Here is a 19990-nt window from a genome sequence, read left to right on the forward strand (position 1 = left end):
ACTCGTCGTTTTCTTGTACTATCATCTATCGCTATCCGTCCGTCGCTCTTGTTCCCCCATGGAGCCTTCAAGCCACTCGCGAGTAACAATGACTGCTCACGTTGCTATCCCCTTACAGCAGCAGCCGCTCTGCCACATCCACACGCCCGTAGGCATGATGGGCTATGGCTTCGACGAGGACCTGACCCGGCAGGAGCTCGCGCGCCTGACATTGACCGGCGTGCCGACCGCCCTCATCCTGGACTCGGGCTCGACCGACAGCGGGCCTCAGAAGCTGGCCATGGGCTCCATGACGTCGCCCCGCGCCGCCTACGTCCGGGAGCTATCGAGGTTGCTCCGCCTGTGCCACGAGTTCCACGTGCCCTTGTTGTTTGCTTCCGCCGGCGGCGACGGCTCGGACGAGCACGTGCGGGAGATGGGCGAGATCATCAGGGAGATCTGCTCCGAGGCCGGCAACGAGTGAGTTTCAGCGCCCATCTTTTGCGCAGGTAGTGTGATTTGATTGCGATGTGTCTGAAAGGTCTTCCCTAGAAACTACCGCTTCAAGACCATCTCGCTGTTCGCCGGCATCGACAAGAGGACAGTCTTGGGCCGTCTCGACCAAGGCCTCCTCGTTGGGTGTGGGCCCTGCGTGCCCCCCGCGACAGCGGATGACATCAACGCCAGCCCGCGCATCGTCGCCCAGATGGGGCCGGAGCCCTTTGTCGACGCCATGGGCGCACATCCCGACTTTGACGTCATCGTCGGCGGCAGGGCGTACGACCCTGCCCCCTACGCCGCCTGGTGCATCCACCAGCTGCGGCTCCTCCAGAAGAGAAGCGGCGACGACGGCGAGATAGACCCTCGTGTGATGGGCGGCTTCCTGCACATGGGCAAGATAATGGAGTGCGGCGGCCTCTGCGCCACCCCCAAGTGTCCCGGCGCCACGGCCACCGTCTACCCCGACGGCGTCTTCGATGTCATGCCCGTGGCGCCCGGGTCCCGCTGCACCCCAGCCTCGGTGGCCGCCCACGCGCTGTACGAGAACACGCGCCCCGACATCCTGCGCGGGCCCGGGGGCGAGCTCCGCCTGGGGGCGGCCAAGTACAGGCAGTTGTCGGGGCTTGGCGAAGACGGAGGCGAGCGCGCGAGGGCGGTGAGGGTGGACGGAGCCGTCTTCGTCCGGTCCCGCGATGGTGGCAGTAATAGTACTGGGCGGCCCTGCTACGCTGTCAAGCTCGAGGCCGCGCGGGTGGTGGGATACCGCGCTATCGCTATGGGTAGCGTCAAGGATCGTGAGTTTTTCTCTCGACAAGGTTGTCTACTCGCTTTTACTGGCCGTTTCGGTGTGCTAAGCTGATGGCGACCCCCACACACTTCCGCCCATCGCAGGCGTTTTGATATCCATCTTGGACGATGTGCTGGCGCGTGTCAAAGCGTACGTCGCCGCGCAGCATTCCGACCTCAATGAAGACGCCTGGGAGCTCGGCTTTCACTCTTATGGGCGTGAAGCTGCTGCTGCCGCCGCCGCCGCCACCATTGCTACCCGCGGGCTCATGACTGGCAGCCGCAGTCGCGGTGCCGTCTTCATCATTGCAGAGGCGCTGGCGCCGACCCAGGAGCTGGCCAACAGCATCGTCTCGAAAGCGAGGATCGCCATGATCGTGAGCACAAGGCCTTGATCTGCGAGACTGGTACAGAGTACTAATCATCCCAATGAGCGTGCAATAACAGCATGCTCCGTATCCGGGACAAAAGGCGACGTCGGGGAACCTAGGCTTTGGCATCGGCGGCCTCATGGAGATCGAGGCGGGTCCCTGTGCCGAGTTCTCGCTCTACCACCTCATGGACCTGGAGCCTGGGGAAGAGCGTCTAGCCATGGCCGGCGGCGGTGGCCACGCGTTGGCGGACGAGAAAGGTGATGGAAAGGGAAAGTCACCTCTTTTCCGCGGAGAGGTTGCCATTTTCGGCCCAGGCCCGCCGAAGCCCTCGCGAAAGGCAGTGACGTATTCCGGCGCGCGCGGCGTGGCAGCACACAGCCGTGACGTCGGAGGCGGCAGCGCGCAGTCCGGCGGCTGCTCCGGAGACGGTCCCTCTTCCAACAACGCTACCCAGGCTGCTGCTTCAACTTGCCCGCCGCCGCCGCCGCCGTCGTCGTCGCCACGACAGACGACGCTCTTTGACCTATGCCAGGTCCTGCGGTCCAAAAACGCCGGGCCCTACGAGATCACGCTCGACGCCATCTTCGCCTCCCGCGACGACTACGTCCGCGTCCGGGACTCCGGGGTGCTCTCTAGGCAGAGGATCGCGGGGGCGCTGGGCGTGGCCGAGACCGATGTCGTCTGGATGGGCTTCTGGGACGCCGCCGCGGCCTTCAAGGTGACCGTCCCGCGGCGCCGCTGCCGCCCGGGCGGGGGAAAGAGCGTCGCGGCGGCGGGCGGGTTCATGGAGGACGATGTCCACGGGTCCCAAGAGCACCTCGGGCTTGCGGATATTGAGATACCGACGGTGGCTGTCGGGGCTGTCGGGTCACAGTGATGGGTGGGTAGCCTGGTTTGGAACGGTGTTGGTCAAGTGATCTGGGGTTCGGTCTCTATCGAGTCACAGATAGTATTTAATGTTTCCAGGCGGTTGTAGCCGATCGATCGAGTTATGAAAGCCCTCAATCACAAGTACTGGCTGTTTCTTAGGTCTTCCATGTCAAACCAGGCCGGGTCCATGTCCAGTATGCTCGAGAATGGGCCGTTTGGTAGTCCCCACATCGGGTCAAAGTCTACCATCTGGCCCCAACCGTCGTCGGGGGCCGGCGCCGTGACAGTGTCCTGGCTAAAGGTCTGTCCCGTCTCGCCGAGAGAAGCCACCTCGTCCTGGACGTGGACGGCCTTGCCACGGACCTGGTGTGATGTGGTTATCGAGTCTAGTAGGATCGAGACCCCCATCCGCTGGGTGACTTGGAGCCGAGGGCTCGTCATCGCATCCGAGTTGGAGGCGCCTGTGGATGCCTGTCCTTCCGTCTGCTGCTGCTGCTGCTGCTGCTGTTGCTGCTGCGTAGCTAGGGCCTCGAAGACAGTCGCCATCCGACCAAACTCGTCCAAGTCGTGTCCGGCGCACGCCTTGACGAACCGCTGCGACATGGCGATGCGGTTCGCCACCGAAACCCCGAGGTCGCCACCGAGCTCATTTGTCTTGTTGCCGTCTGAAGATTGTTGCTGCTTGCGAAAGAATCTGAGTAGGATTGCCGTTGCCAGCGCGAGACACCGGAAATGGTTCTTGGGCAGGCACTGCCGTTTCAGCTTGACACGCAGAGCAGCAGCGTCCGGCAGGTGATGCTCTTGAGCCGGCAGCCTGTCCCCGGGGCAGCCCATGTTGCGCAGATCCCAGGTCGAGAGGTCGATGAACCGAATCGCGACATCGAGTGCCCTGCTCGGGACTGCGTGGATCATGGAGTATGCAGAACTGCCTGTAAGGTTTTGATGATGTTTCGCGAGTACAAGGGCGTAGAGGTGTATCTTGACGCTCAGGACGTTCAACTCGAGGAGTCTCCCCAGACCAGCATCGACGGCTTCCATCGCGGGAGATTGCGCCTCCCTCTTGGTCGCCTCGAGCTCAGAGTCCGCGTGGCCGAGTATTGACGACAAGCCGGGGCTGTCAATGTCGTGGTTGAGCAGTGTCAGAAACTTGACCGCCGCCATCTGGATCTTAACATGGCTGACAAAGGTCGCAGGGGCGTATGGCAGGGCGGCATGGATAACGGCAAGGTCTAGAGCAGAGTCGATAGGTGGCGGCAGGCCCAAGTGCATGGCGAGTCTTTCGCCTTGTCAGAAGCATGCCACGAGATGGTTCGCGAACTGATGGAGAGAGGGAGGAAGAGAGGGAGAGAGAGAGGCACATACGATGCGGAGACGGCAAAGCAGGCGAGCCAGGTGTTGACGCGGACGGCGCGAGGCGCATGGGCGGCAGAAACGCCAAGGCTCGCGAGTGGCGGCTCCGCCGCCTGCTGCTCTTGGTGGTGGCGGTCGAGGCCCATGAAGCGGCCGCCGTGGACGGCGAGGCCGCAGTACAGCCAGCTGGGGTCCTGGGACTGCTTGTCGCACGGGAGGGGCCACTGGCAGAGCAGCAGGAGGGCCTGGATTCCATGCAGCGGCAACGGTGACTGGAGGACTTGGCGCTGCAGCATGGCTTCGTAGGGCCGCCGGAGCAGCTCGAGCACGCCGTCGAACGCCGGGCTCGGAGAGTGGGTGGCGACGACCAGGACGATGGTCCAGAAGAGCAGCGGCTGCGAGCGGTGCATTGAGCGCATAGATATGGAGCCCGGGATGGGCATCTGGGGTCTGAACACGCTCACGAAGCTGTCTTGACAAGAGGCGCCGTCAGCAGGCTGCACCGTCCGGCTCGCCATGAAATCCCGCCTCAATCCGTACTCACGCCGTGAATGCTTCTATGGCTATGGTGGCCGGAAGCTGGGCACCGCCGTCGAGAACGAGCATTCCTGGATCCAGGACGAGGCTATCTGGGCTGGCATCCCACGAGTCCGCCTCGTCTGTCTTGGCTGCGATTGATCTAGGTTGAGATGCCAGGTCGGCGGCGTCATGGCTCTGGTGCTGACGGCGCAGAGTCTGAAGCTCTTGGCTCATTGCTTGCAGTCGTCTGCCGGACGTCAAGGTACACCGTCTCATTCGTCAGCCATTGCCCAGGAAGCAAACAGGGAAAGCATCAACGCACCGTCTGGCTGGCGTTCTCTTGAATGTAGTGTCCACGGTGCACAGCAGCTGTCGGGCATGGCACCGGGAGCAGGAACTTGGGAACCTGTCTTTGGAGTCGCATCGCAGCTGCGTCCACCGTCAGCTTCTGTGGCCGACCGTGGGCACAGTCGACGTACACACCTTGGCTTGTTTGCACTCGGTGCAGGACTTGACTGGCCTGGTCGACATATTCCTGGCTCTTTAACGTGAGAGAGATGGCCGGGCCTCAAGCTTATTGGGGTAGTCGGGAAGATGGTGCGGCGAGACGCACGTCAGCTTCTGTTGCAGGCGGGGGCGATGTGATGACGACCGAATTTGATGCCTCAGGCAGCGAAGAGCTTCGTATCACCACCACCACGACTACCACTGAGTTCTCGAGCATGATGCGCCTGTAGTAAATAATCACATTAAAAGTCAGCCATATGAGGAGAAGATACCTTAGCTGTCCCTCAGCCATATCATGGCCTTGCTCAGCGCAGGACACATCAATATCCATGTGTCTAATCTGATGAATAGTCTCCCTGCCAGGGAGTCCCTGGCGTTGCCGTAGAAGCCCTCACCCACGCGCAGGTGCCAGTTGGCTGGCCTCGGTCCTATCGTCTTGGGGGTGAATCTGAGGCTGGAACACGCTCAAGTGGCAGGAAAGATCCCTGGGCGGTGCTTTAAAGGCACAAAGTTCCATTGAACTACCTAGCTACATCGCCTTTTGAATAAGTACCCAGCGCGCCCGAAACCATTGGATATGGTATGGCCATTGGAACCTGCAGCGTATATTAGCAAAGTGGACTGGCGAAGATATAAGGAATGATTCCATAGCAAGTTGAAAACTTGGGAACTCCAACACGGGTAGCTCCCAATAGTCTTGCGTGTGATCTCGGAACTTGTCCGCAACGACAGGTTTTGGCTGGGGCCTGACTAACCTTGGAAAAACTTGGCCTTGGGGCCCTCTATGGCGCTTCCTGTGGGAGATGGCTCAAGAGCTCTCAAATCCCAGCGGCGCGACCACGGCCTCGAGGACCGCGGCGCTTGCGGCTGGCGGGCGCGTCTTGGGCCTCCGCGGGGCCGCGCTTCCTGCCTGCAGCTGAACCCGCCCTGACATCGACCGGGACGGGCTCGGGCGGAACTCGGCTATCGACGATGCCGCGGTAGAGGACGCGGTACTCCTCTGGGTAGTGTATGAACCGACCCAGCTTGGGGACGGGGTTCAGGATATTGCGGATCCTGGCAGCCATCAGGAAGGGCGGACACTTCTTCCGTGTCGGTTGCTTGGTGTTGTGCGGGGACTTGATGCAATCCGTCGCTAGGGTGAGATGCTGAAGCTCGAGGACCTCCTCCGGATGCAAAGTCGGGCAGTCTCTTCCATGATTCCTGATTTCTTGCCGCTTGTAGTTAATTTCATCGTAACTGCCATTTCGCGGAGCGCCGTGATGCCACCAGGTGGTGATGTCGTGCAAGATGTCCTCAGCCCTCTTCCTGATACAGTCGGGCTCTGGACCGAATGCCTCGGTGATCTTGTCACAGATGGCGGCGACGTCCTCGGCAGTCTCGAGGTACTTGGGCAGGCGATCGGGGATGGCTCGGAGGGCAGAGATAATGTGGTGCTGCGTGGGCAGGCACTTGGGGAAGACTTGGGCGGCAGCGGCGAGTTCGGGGTTGCGCTCGATGGCGCGCTCGACCATTGCCCGCGCTTCCTCAGTTGAGAGGCGATCAGGACTGGCAAGCGAGCCCGGGAGAGGCACCATGGGCATTATTGCCTCGTCTGTTTCGTACGCCGGTTGAGAGGCCGACATGTTGAGCGTGCTCGCGGGTGTCTAACATGCCGGTTAGCGAGAACAATTAAAAATTAGGTTTCCAGAAAAGGAATATACGTACAATTTAGGCTTCCTTCTCGATGTTAGCGTGGAATTTGATACCTACTTTCTTTTATCTACTGGCTTTCGTAATAAATATTGCTTTTGAACTGTTAGCTAGCATATTTTTCCCGTTACCGAAAGAGGTATGGTTTGGCTCCCGTCCGTAAAAGACCACCTGCTCAAGCGTGCCTTCCCCATCCTCAAGGCCGGGCGGTTTGATACGGAGGGGCAGAAACTTTTCCTGCCTTCTACGCTCTTCCACATGCTCCCCTCCTCCCCGATCTCGGTCAATTTTCTTTTTTCCTTTCCACCCTTTTTTTCCTCAGCCGCCTTTTCCAGTCATCGCCCAGGCCCATTGTCATACAACATCAGCGCTTCATCTGTTTCCATTCTCCCTCTTTTTTCACGGTCGTAGTCGTTGCTCAGTTCTCCAGGCACTTTGGTCGGAAAGCGATGCCCAACACGATTGTTGACAAGAAGATGAAAGCCGACAAAAAGACAAACGCCAGCAAGAAGATGAAGGTCGCCAAGAAGACCAGAGCTGGCAAGATTATGAAGATCAGCAAGCAGAAGCGGTTCGAAAGCGAGCCAGAAGATGACAGCGAGCTGGAGGACAAGGCCGGAAAGGAAGCCGGTATCAAGATGAAAGCCAAGGGCGAGATGGATGCTCAGATGGTACGTATCATCTCTCTGCTGGAACTTGCTTCCTACTTGTTCAAACTAACCAAATGTATGCAGGGCTCTCAGCCGATGAGCGAGGCAGACCAGGCCATAACGCCTCTCCCGGCCACGCCTGGCAGTTCTCAGCACATCTTATCGCAGCAAGAAATGCAGGTAATGGTCCGGCGCATCATTGAAAATGACCCCGAGATCGCCATTGCAATCCAAGACATCAGCGTCCTCATGCCCGAGCACATGGCCATGATTGTCACTGCCCTCCAGGCCGTCCCCGTCCGCCTGCCCGAGCACCTCAAGACTGCCGACGACGTCGAGGCCGTCTGCGGCATGATCCTCGAGGTCCATAGCACGGCCACGCCCGCCACACCCGCCACGCCCTATCTCTGGAACCGCCCGGAGATCGATGACCCTGCGAAGCGGATCTTGGCCGGCGTCACCGCCTGGTGGCAGAAGGGCGCCCCGCAAGGCGCCAACCAAGGCCAAGTCACATTTGAGCAGCAGGTTGCCAGGAATGACGGAAGGGTCTGCCCGACTTTGCGTCTGGAGGAGCTCCGCGAGCTCCAGCATCGCCTCATCGCCAAGGGCTGCCTCATGTACGGGCAGGATAGAAAGGGAAAGGCCCCTTTGTACCTGAAGGATGCCAGGCTCGGGGACATGATGCAGCAGGACCCTGGCAGGTGGGCTTTTGCCCAGTATCCGGAGTCATACCGTTCCCTCTACCGCCGGTTCCTCGAGAACCAAGTCGCCGGCCCACCGAATATCTGAAGCCGAGCCGCGGCTCGACGGGATCTATTTTCACCACCTCATCAAGCGGCCATCAAACCGGAGGGTTGGGGTTTCCAGCACTAGATAGTTAGAGGAGAGGCTATTCCTTGCGGCCTGTAGGCCGAAAAGGTCAAATAAATCGAGATGTGCTCCCCCTCTACCCCATGACTGCAAAGCCGTTTCCAGTCAGCTCGCCGCCAACGCTCTCAGCAAGAACTACCAGCAACGCCGCGTCATTTCCCGCATTCAACCCCACCATTCCCGGTCCAACATTTCTGCCCCCATACGTAGGTATTGTTCCTCCTTCTTATGCGGTACCTCCTCCTGTACAGTAAACGAATGTAAAGCTATGACAGACGAAAACCGCAGCAAATATTGGCAGTGCTGTAAAAGCACAAAGCTCTGTTTCAGGTAAACCATATTGCCTATTAAATAAGCGGCGCACCCGAAATCGTGTTATATGGCCTGGCCATTGGAGTCTGGTACTTAGATGAGCGAAGTGTATTGGCGAGGGCGGATGGGAGGTATAAAGTTGCAAACTTGGGAGCTTCAACGAGGCAGCTCATAATAGTTTTACCAGGGATCTCAGACCTTTATCCGCAACGGCACGTCCGACGGCCCCAGCATCGAGGAGCTCGAACCGCGTCGTCCGCCGAGACCAACACTACCATCGCAGCGTCAACTAGATCGTGCGACGCTTCGTCGGGCCCTCGGCGCACGACGAGATCCGGAATGCGCCCGCGCCGGAGCCACAAAAGCCTGCGCGCCAGCGACGAAGCTCATGGACGCCGTCGGCCTCGAGCTGCTACGGCACATGCAGCGGCAGCCCTGATTCAACATGTACGTCCTGTTCCTGTTCCCGCCTCGGGTTGCACCGAGGAGCTGGGCGACAACTTTCCACCGCCACAGCCGCCGAGTTTTGCTCCGCCGCGGCCTATTCAGTCCTGACTCCGGCCCGGGACGCGTTCGGGGAGGGGGCGTGACGACGACGCAGATGGAGGCGGTGCGGGAGCTCATAAAGCTCAGGTCCAGCTGTTAGACCTCCCAGCATCGATGGCCTCGTCGCGTCGACGGCCATGGTGTCCTACGGCATCAGCTTTCACCACGCCTGCAGCGGCCGCGTCCTGCTGCAGGCGGGCTGGAGCGTGTCCATCATGGACCCAGATATTCGGCCGCCTCAACGCCGCCACCGGCAGGCCGAGGAGGGTCGAGTAGACCGTGGCCTTGGCCATGCAGTCGTCCTACGGGTACCAGGCCCTGGCGCGGCAAGGTCCTGAGCAGCACCGCCCCGGGCGAACATTTGCTGGACGATCGACATGGTCAACAACATCCTCCAATCCCGCGCCCCGCGCCCAGTGGGAGGCCCGTTGTCAAGCGAAGTTAACAGGAAAACCCAGACCTCGACACCCTTTACAGCCTGGAGATTTCCGAGCTCCGGGCTGCCAGCTCTTGTTCCTCATGCTTTTGGTACCACAGCAAGACCTCCTGTCGGAGGCGACTCAACTGGGATCCTGGCGTTGCGATGTACCGGCTGTGAGAGCGCCGCCGCTTGCGGTGGGCGGGTCATATCTCGGGGCTATCTTGTCTTCCGCGCGGCCGGGCTTCCTGCGCACGGCGGGACAGGCAGAATCCAGACGGGGATCTAACCACAGCCTCGGCTGCTTCCACTGGAGCTCAATCCCGATTAGACCTGGGCCCGAACCCAAGCTGCTGGTCCTTTGCCACCCAAGTACATTTCCGGGACGGTGTATAGTCCATAAAAACAACCGCGCCATGACTGCTTGGGCTTACCCATGCACATGCTCACCAGGCAGGCAGAGAGGGGGAAGAAAAGAGTGTGCTCCAGACCAACTGGTTGGTGTCAGGCGATACTAAAGCAGCACTGGGCTTCCCACCATGAATTCGGCACAAAGGTTTGACCAAGGTCTTTTATTCTGTCAGAATCTCAGGCTCCAAGCTGCCACAACAATTACAACTAGCTCAGATACCAGGCTCGCGCCGCTGCGTTCCCCTGGACGGATAAATGGATCTAACAGAACACCAGACATACAAATCCTGCGGTCGCAGGAGGAAGGAAAATCCCACGTGGAGAGGGCCCCTCTCACGCGGACCAGGCCACCCCGCGCTTGACCTCGACGCCCTCCTCTTGCTTGGACTCCTCGTCGCTTTCGATGGAGCGGCGGGTGGGCTTCTTTTCCTCGGTGGCCTTCGTGCCCTCGGCGGCGGCGGCGGCTTTGGCTTTGGCGGCGGCGACCTGCTTGTCCTGGGACTCCTTGATTTTTTTGTTGCGAGGGGTCGGCTCCTGGAGCTCCTTCCAGGTTGGGACCTTGGGAATATGCCAGTTGAATTTGAACATGTCGGCTGCAACCCCACGGGCCTCGAGGCTGCGGTCCACTGAGCGGCGGGTTGCCTTCTTGCCCTCGGCGGCGGCGGCTTTGGCGGCGGCGGCGGCGGCGACCTGCTTGTCCTGGGACTCCTTGATTTTTTTGTTGCGGGGGGTCGGCTCCTGGAGCTCCTTCCAGGTTGGGACCTTGGGGACATGCCAGTTAAATTTGAACATGTCGGCTGCAACCCCACGGGCCTCGAGGCTGCTGTCTTGGGAGGCGGGGGCGGAGGAAGCCCGGGCGCCGGCGGTGAGGAGGGCGGCAGCCTGGACAATCTTGGTGACATGCATTTTGGGTGGTGGCCTTGGTCTGGATGAGACGGAGAAACTGATTGCGATGAGAGATAAGGAAATACAAAGGAAAGGAGATAAGGAAAAACAGTAGGAGATATTCGGATCGGAATGCGTAGTGAGAAGGAAGGAAAAGGCAAGTGGTTTAAGGACAGCGGGCAAGACGTGTTTTTATATTGATACCTCGCACAGGGCTGACGGCCGGCTCAAAAACACTGACAGGGGGCACCGAAAGTAGTGCGACGCCGCTTGAAACGAAATCTTGACTCCGTCCCGATATAACCAAGGAAATCACACGCCTCCCAACTCGACGTCCATGGGGACCCCTGTCGGGATAGGAACAAGCGATCCGTACACAAGACACATGCTGCGAAGGTTGCTCGCTTGTGCTGTCGTCGTCATTCGAGTTCCAGCGAGCCGAACTTTCATGACATGTCTTCCTCATCAAAGTCGGCTGTATCTTCTCCACGCCCCACGCGCCCCGAACACCAAATCTGCTCCCTCACCCTCGTCTCGGACACCGAGAATCTCGCCAGCCCCTGGAGGACCGTGAAAGCCTTCTCCGCCCGTCTGTTAAGCCCCGCCGGAGGTAATTGCGATGTCGCATGCATCCATCGCTTCTGTGTGGGCCCGACCTGACACCGGCTATGGCCTATGGCATAAACACTAGTGTAAACACAGAACCATAAAGGTGGAGTGGAGATACGCTCGCCCTACCGACCCGTCTGGCGTATGGGCACGTCAATACGGATGGCCCCACAACGGGGTCCTTCACCCACGCGCCGCCCTACGAAAGCGGCGCCTGACGATATGGAGCAGCCGGTAAACGTCAGTGCCCGTAATCTGGAGCGAGTAAGAGAGTGGGAATATAGCCAAGACCCCACACGCAAATGCTATGGAATTCGGGGCTCGAATGTTTCAAATGTGGAGTTGGTACCAGTGCTTCAACACACGTGTAATTTGCAGTGTCTTTCTGAAAGGGTGTATGAAGCAAGAATAAAGAACCATGATCCTAACGCCGAAGCCAAAAGTGAGGGATGGATGGAAGAGAAGAACTATCGCCAAACGCCTGACTAAAACAAAGGCAGAGTAAAGGTACCGATTTGCCAAACGCCGCGCTAAGAAAAAATCAGAGAATAAAAACCCGCCCATGCCACCTAACGCCTTTTTTCCGGTTTGCTGGATGCGTAACAAAGTCTCGAGACCACTGTTCTAGATGCTGTGAAGGTGAGTCCTAATAGGTATTGGGTATCAAAAGGAAAAGGAGAGACGATGCGGAAAAAGGACTTGCCGAGCTCCATGTCGTAAAGGGAGAGAAAACCAATCAGCCTTGGAGGGCCTTGGAGAGGAACATCATCTGCTGGTCGTTGAGCCCCGTGTACTGCATGCAGTCTGACCCACACGGCACCGGGCTGGTGCCCTCACCCGTGCAGGAGCCGCTGAGCACGACGGCGAGGTTCATGCAGGCCGGGGGGATGTTGACGAACTTGGCCACTGCGGCGGACACGGATTTGTTAGTAGATGGACGGGGTGCATAGTATTACTGGATACTGGAAAGAATCAACGGCAGGGAGAAACAAAAAAAAAAAAACTTACCACCCTTGCTCGGGATGGAGCTCATGACCTGCTTGCCCTTTGCGAGCTGGTCCTTGCACATGTCAAAGTTGTACTGCGGCACGCCGCACAGGCCGACGAGGTTGCGGCGCTGCTCGCGCCTATCCGAGTCCTCGAGGCGGGCCTCGAGGGCGGGCACGCCGGCCGTGCCGACGATGTCGTCGTGCGTCAGGTGCATCGAGTCGCCGACGCTGCCGCCGCCCTCGCCCCTGCGCTGGTTCTGGGCCTGGTTGGCGATGTCGGCCACCTTGCCGCCCACGCGGCCGGCGGCGCCGACGGCCCGGATGACGGTGGGCGCGATGCGAGCAGCGGCGCCCGCGACGGTGGCGACGCCGGCGACGATGGCGGGGATGAAGGGCATTTTGGGTGGTTTAGGGTTGGGTTGGGTTGGGGTGGGGCAGGGGCAGGGATTGGGGTTCGTAAGAGGGGCAGGGGGAGGGTAACAAAATGGGTTGAAAGATGATGGAGCTGGTCGATGGAGTTGATGGGTGATGCTGGTTGTGGGATATACAAAACTTCATGATGCCAAACATGGTAGATTCCGTGGGTTTAAATGTCTTGGTCTCGAGGCGAGCGTCTTGCTCCGTCTGGTTCTGTTACAGTAATCCCCGGTTAGGTCGGGACGTGGTGGTGTTAAGCTTAATTCTGGCACAATCGTGCTCGGCGATCGATTACACGCTGCACCACCACCTCGCGAACGAACCACCAAACTCTTTATGCATGGGTCGTTCCCACCCCGCCGATGCAGTAGACTACCATGTGGTACACTAAGTGCACCCTGTCAGAAAGGCCAATTGATGACGCGGAGCCGCCCTCGTATCACCGCGCGGTTCCCAAAAAGGGCACATCATTCAACCCGTCATGGAGGCTTGGGCGGGGCAGTGGGCAACCAAGTCACGGGTGGCACGTGACGAGAAGGATTACCTTGCCCTGGCTTGGAGGAAGGCCCTGCATGAAATGGTGGGGCCGGCAGCCCTCAGTCCTGCAATCCGGTGGCGTTCCCCACGCGACAGTAAGCAGCGTGTTCCTGCAGTGGACCACCGATTGATTCCAGCTCCCAGTAAGTCCATCTAGTCGGAAGCACCCACTGCAAATGCCAACGGATATTTGGAAAGATGTCGCCCCCAAATTTGACGAGATTACAAAGGGACAGAAGGACAAAACTACGGCGGAGCGATGCATCGCTGGCATATATGCAATCGACGCCGCTCCTTCTTCCGTCAATCCTGATGCTGCATGTAATTATCACACCAAGAAAATAACCCACTCGCCCACTCCAATGGACACCCTCTACCACACAATAGCGTCCCCCGCGCCAACATGCTTCCTCGCCGCATTTGGTTGCTTCTATCTCGCAGCACACCGGCGGCCGGGTGACCATGTCCGCCTCGTCCTAGGCTCCCTGAGCATCCTCGGAACCGCCGCTGCCGGCTACATCAGGGGCCAACAGCCAGACCGGGACTCGGCCCCGACCTTTATCCTGGTCATGCTCTCTATCGCCGTCTTTCTGCGCACCTTTACCCTGCTCTTCTGGAAGGGGTTCGTGGTCGAGTCGACAAGCACACTGTTCGACACGCAGAAGCTCCGGCATATGTTTGTTTTTTGGACGACCCTCATCACTGACAAGCCGACGCCGACAAATGAGGGCGCGGCAGGCCATCCAGCCGAAAAGACCACCACCACCACCACCACCACCACCACCAAACCTACCAACAACCCAAACTCCATCCCCATCTTCGTCGCCCACACCCTCAACCGCCTCCTAACCTTCTATGCCCTCGATCAGCTCACCTCCCACCTCATCAACACCGCCACCCTCGGCCTAAACCTCACCCTCGACGACTTCGCCCCTCCGAAGCGCGCCCTCCTCCCGCCCTCCGACGCCCTCAACGCGCGCGAGCTGTGCCTGCGCGCCGTCACGGCCGTGAACTGGATCCGCGCCACCCACCTCGCCCTCTGCACCCTGCGCGAGGCCCTCGCCGTCCTGCACGTCGCCGTCCTGCGCGCCGAAAGCCCCGACGAGTGGGCGGCCCGCGCGTCGTCGTCGCCGCTGTACGGCGCCCCGCAAGAGGCCTACACGCTCCGCCGCTTCTGGGGCGTCTTCTGGCACCGCCTGCACGTCGAGACGCTGGCGGCCTACACGCCGCCGTTTTCGCGCCTGGCCGGCTGCGGCAGCGGCGTGGTCGCCATGGCGGACAAGATGCTGGCCGCGGGCTGGATCTTCTTCTCGTCCAGCCTCTGCCACGCCGCCACGGGCTGGGTGCTGACCGGACGGAGCCACGCGTTCGAGCAGGCCCGCTTCTTCCTGCTCAACTGGGCGCTGTGCTTGCTGGAGACAGTGGCCGGACGGTTCTTCTTCTCAGGCGCCGGCGGCCGGCGGCGGGGCGCCCCAGTCCCCGCCTGGCGGCGCATGTTGGGATACGTCTGGGTCCTGGGCATATTCTTCGCCCTGGCGCCGGGGTGGCAGTACTCGACCGTTTACGACAGCGTCTTGGATAGTGCTTGGTGAGGCTCCACAATGGCGCATGGACTGCGAAAAGGATATTCGTCTAATAAGCTCCCAAAAAAAATCCCTTTGCCTTCAGCCATCTCAGGTTTACTGACCTGCCGTTCTCGCAACAGTTTACACATATTTGAACAGGATACAGAACTTTCATCATTGAATTATACTCTGCTCGCCAACATGACACAGCGGAAATCGTCAGGCTTGACTTCGCCACAGTGCGCGCACCAGATCATCCCAAGTAAAAAGAAGAGCTCAGAAGCCGCGAGGTTCCGTCACCCACGACACCGAAGCTCCATGGCGGCAATATTCCATCCCCAGAAAGACCCCAAAGTAACAGCTAACATGTACATGGTTGTACAAGTATAGCATGACAAAATGAAAGATATTTGGGTGCAGCCAAAAATGCGCCCACGGGGCGCTGCACCAAGCCTAAGGAGTATCAGCCAGAGACGCCCACGAAGCCGCCGCCTCCCCTTACACTCCCATCCTCTCCGATGCCCATCAGAGTCGCCTCCAGAATCCTGAGCTCCTTCATAAGCGCCGTAGCCGCCACGACACGGAAGCTCTTCAACCCGCCATCATCATTGCTGTCACCACGTTTGCGCCGTGGGGTAGGCTTCGCGCCGGGCACGAGATCTGCCAGGAAAGGGCAGTCGTGCAAAGAGCTGACACAAACGCAGGCCAGACACAAATCCAGCGCAGCCGTAGGACCGAGCTCCAGCAAATACCCAGTGAGTGGGGCTGGCTCGTCGTCATCGTCTCCATCTTGGTCAGGAGCCAGGCTGGCACTTCCTCGGCGCATTTGTTTCGTGAAATAAGCCGCCGTGCGATCAAAAGCATCGCGCAGCTTGTGGCTGGAGTCGCGCTGGCGGTGCGTTTGCGGCCCGGTCTTGTTGTGGATGTGTCCGATAAAGACCTCGAGTTCCGAGATTGGCTGAACAGGATGGTCTGAGAACTTGCACATGTGGCCGTAGATGGCGTCGTCGTATGCGCCCTTGATACGCCTGGCTTCATCCACACGCACCGGCCAGCTCATGGCACCGACCGCCGCGGCCCTGTCCAAGATCAGGTTCAAGAATGTTTCCCAGAAAGACGGGCCGCTCGCAGCGACACGCCGATGGACATCATTTCGCCAGATCTTCTCCTCATCCACTTCACGATACAGCTTCCCCAGAATCTTCCCCGACTTGTAGTATTTAAAGCGCGGCGGCTCACCGTGCTCAAGCTCCTCTTCAGGGTCTGGAGCGCGGTACTGCTCCATGAGAATCTCGTCCTTATCGTGAAGATTGGCAATGGGGCCAGGAGAGAGACTGTGGCAACGTAAACATTGGATCAGTCGAGGTTCGGGAGACAAAAAAGCAGTCTCGGGCAATCACTCACAAGTCTGGGCGGAATCTGTTTGTCCGTGGAAGCTCCTTCATATCCACTGGGATGCCAGTCTTGGAGAAGTCAACGGCAGTAGAGTGAAGCTCGGCAAGTTTCTGGCAGTCTGGGTGCAGTGTTCCTTCCACCATCTGGTCTGCCAAGATCATATGCCGAGTTGCGATGGCTCCAAGGTTGTCGTTCTTCATGAAATCCACAAAGTGCTGTACAATATCCTCGCGCTCTACAGGTCGTCCAATGTCCTGAGGAGGAGCGTTGGAGTAGTCTGCAGGGTGGAACCTCTGCTTGGGAAGGACTTCCTTGTCCCAAATGATGTTGTAGATATCGCCATCTAGGTCGCCTCCGCTGAGCATGCTAGGGAGATCCCTAGAACCATGTCGGCTGAAGAAAATGCTGTTCCGATGCGCGGCAAGCGGATGATCAGGGGGCGGAATGATGTTCGTCACGATTTGGATGTCTCCCGGGTGAAGCGCCGGGGATCGCGTGACAATAACCGACTGACTATGGCGCGGTGGCTTTTGGAAGCCGGGAATTTTCTCGGATGCGAAAGTGACATAGACCTGGCCCTCGCGGAGCAGTCCAGTCTCGTCGATGAGGCCGAAAAGGGTCTTTCCTTTCGACACGGGAATGCGCGCCTTGTGCTTGAGCAGGCGAAGCTCTTGAAGAACCAGAGCCTCCACGACACCACGAAGGAAAGGGTCCTTCTTGTAGTCCATGCCGTTGAGGTGAGCCCAGTAGATGAACTTGCCGAGGCTGATGGGCTGGCCGACGTTCGCAGTGTGCAGGAAGGTCTGAACGTTGTAGGCATTCGCAGTGACGGCCTGCAGCTCTTTCAGGCGGTAGCTTTGAAGCTTCAGAAACCACTTGTGATCCGCTCCCATGTCCTCGAGAATTTTGATCATCTGGCGGTTGAGCACCAACGGAATGGCCTTGGAACCGGTATCGCAGATCTCCAGGTCCTCCTGGTCGATGCTGTCAAACTTCTTCATGGAGTCCCTGAAGTATATGATTTTGCCAGAGAGAGTGGTATCAAGCGCCAGCATGCCCTTACATCCTGCGTGTCTGATCTGGAAGCAGGTTGGGGCGTTCTTCTTCATGGGTACATGAGCCCAGATGATACGCATCATCTCCTCCGAGACAGAGCCGACGCCGTCGCTGAAGCACCTGCGTCCATCAGCACTGTAGATATCGGGGACGTGTTTGATGAGGATGTCGCTGTAGCCGCTGAGAGGAACAACCGAGGGCGTTTCGGAGAAGGCCTGGCCAATCCTGGCTGCAAGCTTGGCAGGGCACCTGATGTGCCCGAATTCCCCCAAGCCCTCGATGATACTCTTGTGATTGACAAGTTTGCCGGTTTCCTTGTCGCGGAACGCTGCACAGAACCAGACAGAACTGGTCCGCAGTGAGGAATGGGAGAAGCCAAGGAAGTTGTAGATCCTTCCAGGGAGTCGGATGCCACTTAGTAATACATCCTTGAACCGCTGGTAGACCCTCTCCACAGAAACCCCTGTCTCAAATCTCAGATCTCGACTGCCTTCGTCGCAGAACTGAACTCGTAGAAAGTAGTCCTGGTGTCCGGGGTGCTTGCGAAGAACACGGTTCTTGGTTTCGACCTCGGGCCCGTGCAGGGTGATCCTCGTGGGGGTGACGACAGCGCGAAATATGTTGGTGAGGTTGGGGCTTTGAACCTCACCAAAGCGCAAGGCATATCCGCTCTCCATCTCAACATGTTTCTCTGAGACCCATTCCATGATGGAAGCCAGCTCGAAGTGACTGGGGTCTCCGTAGGGAGCCGGGAAGTCAGTGCTCTCCATCAGGGCCTTCACCGCAGCGGCGGATATGGGTTTCCTGCCAGCGAGCGTGTCAGCCTTGTGGCGACGGCGCAAGTCGCACAGAATTTCTCGGAGAAGGCAAGGGTGCATGTAGGCGTTGAACAGGAGCGCCTGGAGGACAAATAGAACGTCGAACGAGACGCTGCGATCCGTCGTCGCACTGTCCAAGTCCTGCCTGAATAGCTCGTATTGGAACTGGAAGTCCCCCAATGTTGGGTGGGGCTGCCTTGATGTTAGCAGGTTGTACCGCGTGACAGTCGTAAAGTTCCGTCGCTCGAGCTTGGAAATCTTTTGCTGCAGGCCGTGGTCCACAACATGGAACTGGTAGATCAAGCAGATCCCGACGATCTTTGCGTGCGCTTCGTCTAGGGCAATCATCCTGTTGATCTTGTCCTGTTGGTTTCGACTGCCGGAAAGTTTAAGCCGAGCCAACGCTTCGACGATAGTACACTCTCGAGTGAAGAAGTACGGCACATCGACGAGAGTTAAAGTCAGGAGTCCGCTCGGAGACCAGACAATCTCGTGAATCGAACTGAGTGGGATTCGCATATGGACCCCATCATTCAAGGTCACCGTCAGGTTGAGCTTGGTGAATCTGGCACTGCCCTGCTGCGGCCACTATCACGGAAAGTCTGGGTTAGCATTGAAACATTTGCTGGAGCGAGCACGACGGAGACGGCCGCATTCCACACTGAACCAGTGCGACGAGGGGGCCGCGACCACATGACTAACCTCTTGTTCTGGGAAGAATGTCAGGTCTCTCTCAACGTAGGCATAATGGCCGCAGCTGAAGCTGCGCATATTGAAATCGACAGACTGATCCCTATGATCATTGGCACCATTTGCCGCGCGCTCCTTCTCTGCAAGCCTTGCGGTCTCGGCATCGTGCGTGATTCCGCGGAGAGTAATTTCGTCGACAGCTCTATCACTCGCCCTGCACCAGACTGGAGCTCCGAGAATGTGCAGTCTTGCTTTCAGCCTCGGCCCCTGGTGACGGGAGGGGCCCTTGGTGCGGCGGCTGTTACCAGGCGGGACAAAGGGCTGCGTCGGTGGCTTGCCCGTTGTGGGGTCGATCTCGCTGTGCCGGAGGAGGAACTTTTCGGCGTCGCTGCGGCGCCAAAAGGTGACGTGGGCGATGCGCCTCGATGGACTTTTTTCGCAGGTGAAGTCCTCCCGGTGGATACCAAGCGGCTTCATGTATTGCATCAACTGCACCTCGACGGTCCGGGATGAGAGTTGGTGGTCTGGCAGACCGTGCATGAAGACCTCCATTCTGGAAACCTGACCAAACAGAGGGACCTGGGTTTTAGCAGATGTCAATCGGCACGCCTATGGATATTAGATTCCGGCTGACTCTCCGGGAGAAGATTTTGGGGTTGGACTCGCGGTAGGACAAACGGAACCGAGGCTTGGGGCGTTAGAGACGGGACAGTTGTATAAAAGACAACACAACTGAGGGTAGGCCACGAAGATCCTAAGACAGGGGCGAGTGATACAGTAGGAGTTAATCCTAGAAGCCCATGCGGAAACGGAGGGTGGAAGAGGGCCTTCCCGCAGGGATTAAAAGACAAAAGAGATGGCCCCAGGACGGCGCGGACCAGGGAAGAAACCGGAGGCAGGCAAGGAGCGCGAGGCGGGATGCTACAGGCGCACAACGCCCCAAGAAGCGACGGGGCCCTCCAGAGGTGTGGTGGAGGCCAATCGAGCTCCCGGGTTAAAATTAGGCGACAGAGCTTCGGGTGACGACTGCGGGGAAGCGCATGTTCGCTTCGTGACGAGAAGTGAGGGGCACAGAGACTGGAGCGGATCAAGGCTATCGCAAACGCGCATACCTTCGTGCCCTCTACCTGCCGGAAAGCGCTTCCAATACTCTGGATGAAGGCTCCAACTGGAGGAGCCCAACCTTGGGCGGCTGAGATTCGTTGCTTGGATGACGGGAAGCTCAAATGGAAGCGCTAGGCGGT

At 58.8% G+C, this 19990-nt stretch overlaps 7 protein-coding genes across 7 annotated transcripts; 2 read left to right on the forward strand and 5 right to left on the reverse strand.

Moving 5' to 3' along the window:
* Position 1: 1 nt before the first annotated feature.
* Positions 2–4977, reverse strand: GGTG_07583 (hypothetical protein). The gene is made up of 5 exons (XM_009225407.1): positions 4863–4977; positions 4702–4808; positions 4405–4626; positions 3873–4328; positions 2–3786 (listed from the first exon to the last, which is right to left on the reverse strand). The coding sequence occupies exons 1-5, from the start codon at positions 4908–4910 to the stop codon at positions 2646–2648; spliced, it is 1974 nt and encodes a 657-aa protein (XP_009223671.1). The 5' UTR covers positions 4911–4977; the 3' UTR covers positions 2–2645.
* Positions 4978–5704: 727 nt separating this feature from the next.
* Positions 5705–6511, reverse strand: GGTG_07584 (hypothetical protein; the record flags this gene model as incomplete). The annotated part of the gene is made up of 1 exon (XM_009225408.1): positions 5705–6511. The coding sequence occupies one exon, from the start codon at positions 6509–6511 to the stop codon at positions 5705–5707; it is 807 nt and encodes a 268-aa protein (XP_009223672.1).
* Positions 6512–7027: 516 nt separating this feature from the next.
* On the forward strand, positions 7028–8849 carry GGTG_07585 (hypothetical protein; the record flags this gene model as incomplete). The annotated part of the gene is made up of 5 exons (XM_009225409.1): positions 7028–7249; positions 7313–7977; positions 8204–8304; positions 8387–8403; positions 8598–8849. The coding sequence occupies 5 exons, from the start codon at positions 7028–7030 to the stop codon at positions 8847–8849; spliced, it is 1257 nt and encodes a 418-aa protein (XP_009223673.1).
* Positions 8850–9997: 1148 nt separating this feature from the next.
* On the reverse strand, positions 9998–10967 carry GGTG_07586 (hypothetical protein; the record flags this gene model as incomplete). The annotated part of the gene is made up of 2 exons (XM_009225410.1): positions 10123–10967; positions 9998–10028 (listed from the first exon to the last, which is right to left on the reverse strand). The coding sequence occupies exons 1-2, from the start codon at positions 10689–10691 to the stop codon at positions 9998–10000; spliced, it is 600 nt and encodes a 199-aa protein (XP_009223674.1). The 5' UTR covers positions 10692–10967.
* A 586-nt stretch (positions 10968–11553) lies between these two features.
* GGTG_07587 (hypothetical protein) lies at positions 11554–12821 on the reverse strand. The gene is made up of 2 exons (XM_009225411.1): positions 12288–12821; positions 11554–12185 (listed from the first exon to the last, which is right to left on the reverse strand). The coding sequence occupies exons 1-2, from the start codon at positions 12664–12666 to the stop codon at positions 12016–12018; spliced, it is 549 nt and encodes a 182-aa protein (XP_009223675.1). The 5' UTR covers positions 12667–12821; the 3' UTR covers positions 11554–12015.
* Positions 12822–13558: 737 nt separating this feature from the next.
* GGTG_07588 (hypothetical protein) lies at positions 13559–15028 on the forward strand. Its single transcript, XM_009225412.1, has one exon. It carries the CDS (start codon positions 13585–13587, stop codon positions 14812–14814), a length of 1230 nt encoding a protein of 409 aa, XP_009223676.1. The 5' UTR covers positions 13559–13584; the 3' UTR covers positions 14815–15028.
* GGTG_07589 (RNA-dependent RNA polymerase) lies at positions 14922–19990 on the reverse strand. Its single transcript, XM_009225413.1, has 3 exons — positions 18759–19990; positions 16192–18644; positions 14922–16121 (listed from the first exon to the last, which is right to left on the reverse strand). The coding sequence occupies exons 1-3, from the start codon at positions 19296–19298 to the stop codon at positions 15251–15253; spliced, it is 3864 nt and encodes a 1287-aa protein (XP_009223677.1). The 5' UTR covers positions 19299–19990; the 3' UTR covers positions 14922–15250.

Source organism: Gaeumannomyces tritici, assembly GCF_000145635.1.
Source record: "Gaeumannomyces tritici R3-111a-1 unplaced genomic scaffold supercont2.4, whole genome shotgun sequence".
Taxonomy (NCBI): domain Eukaryota; kingdom Fungi; phylum Ascomycota; class Sordariomycetes; order Magnaporthales; family Magnaporthaceae; genus Gaeumannomyces; species Gaeumannomyces tritici.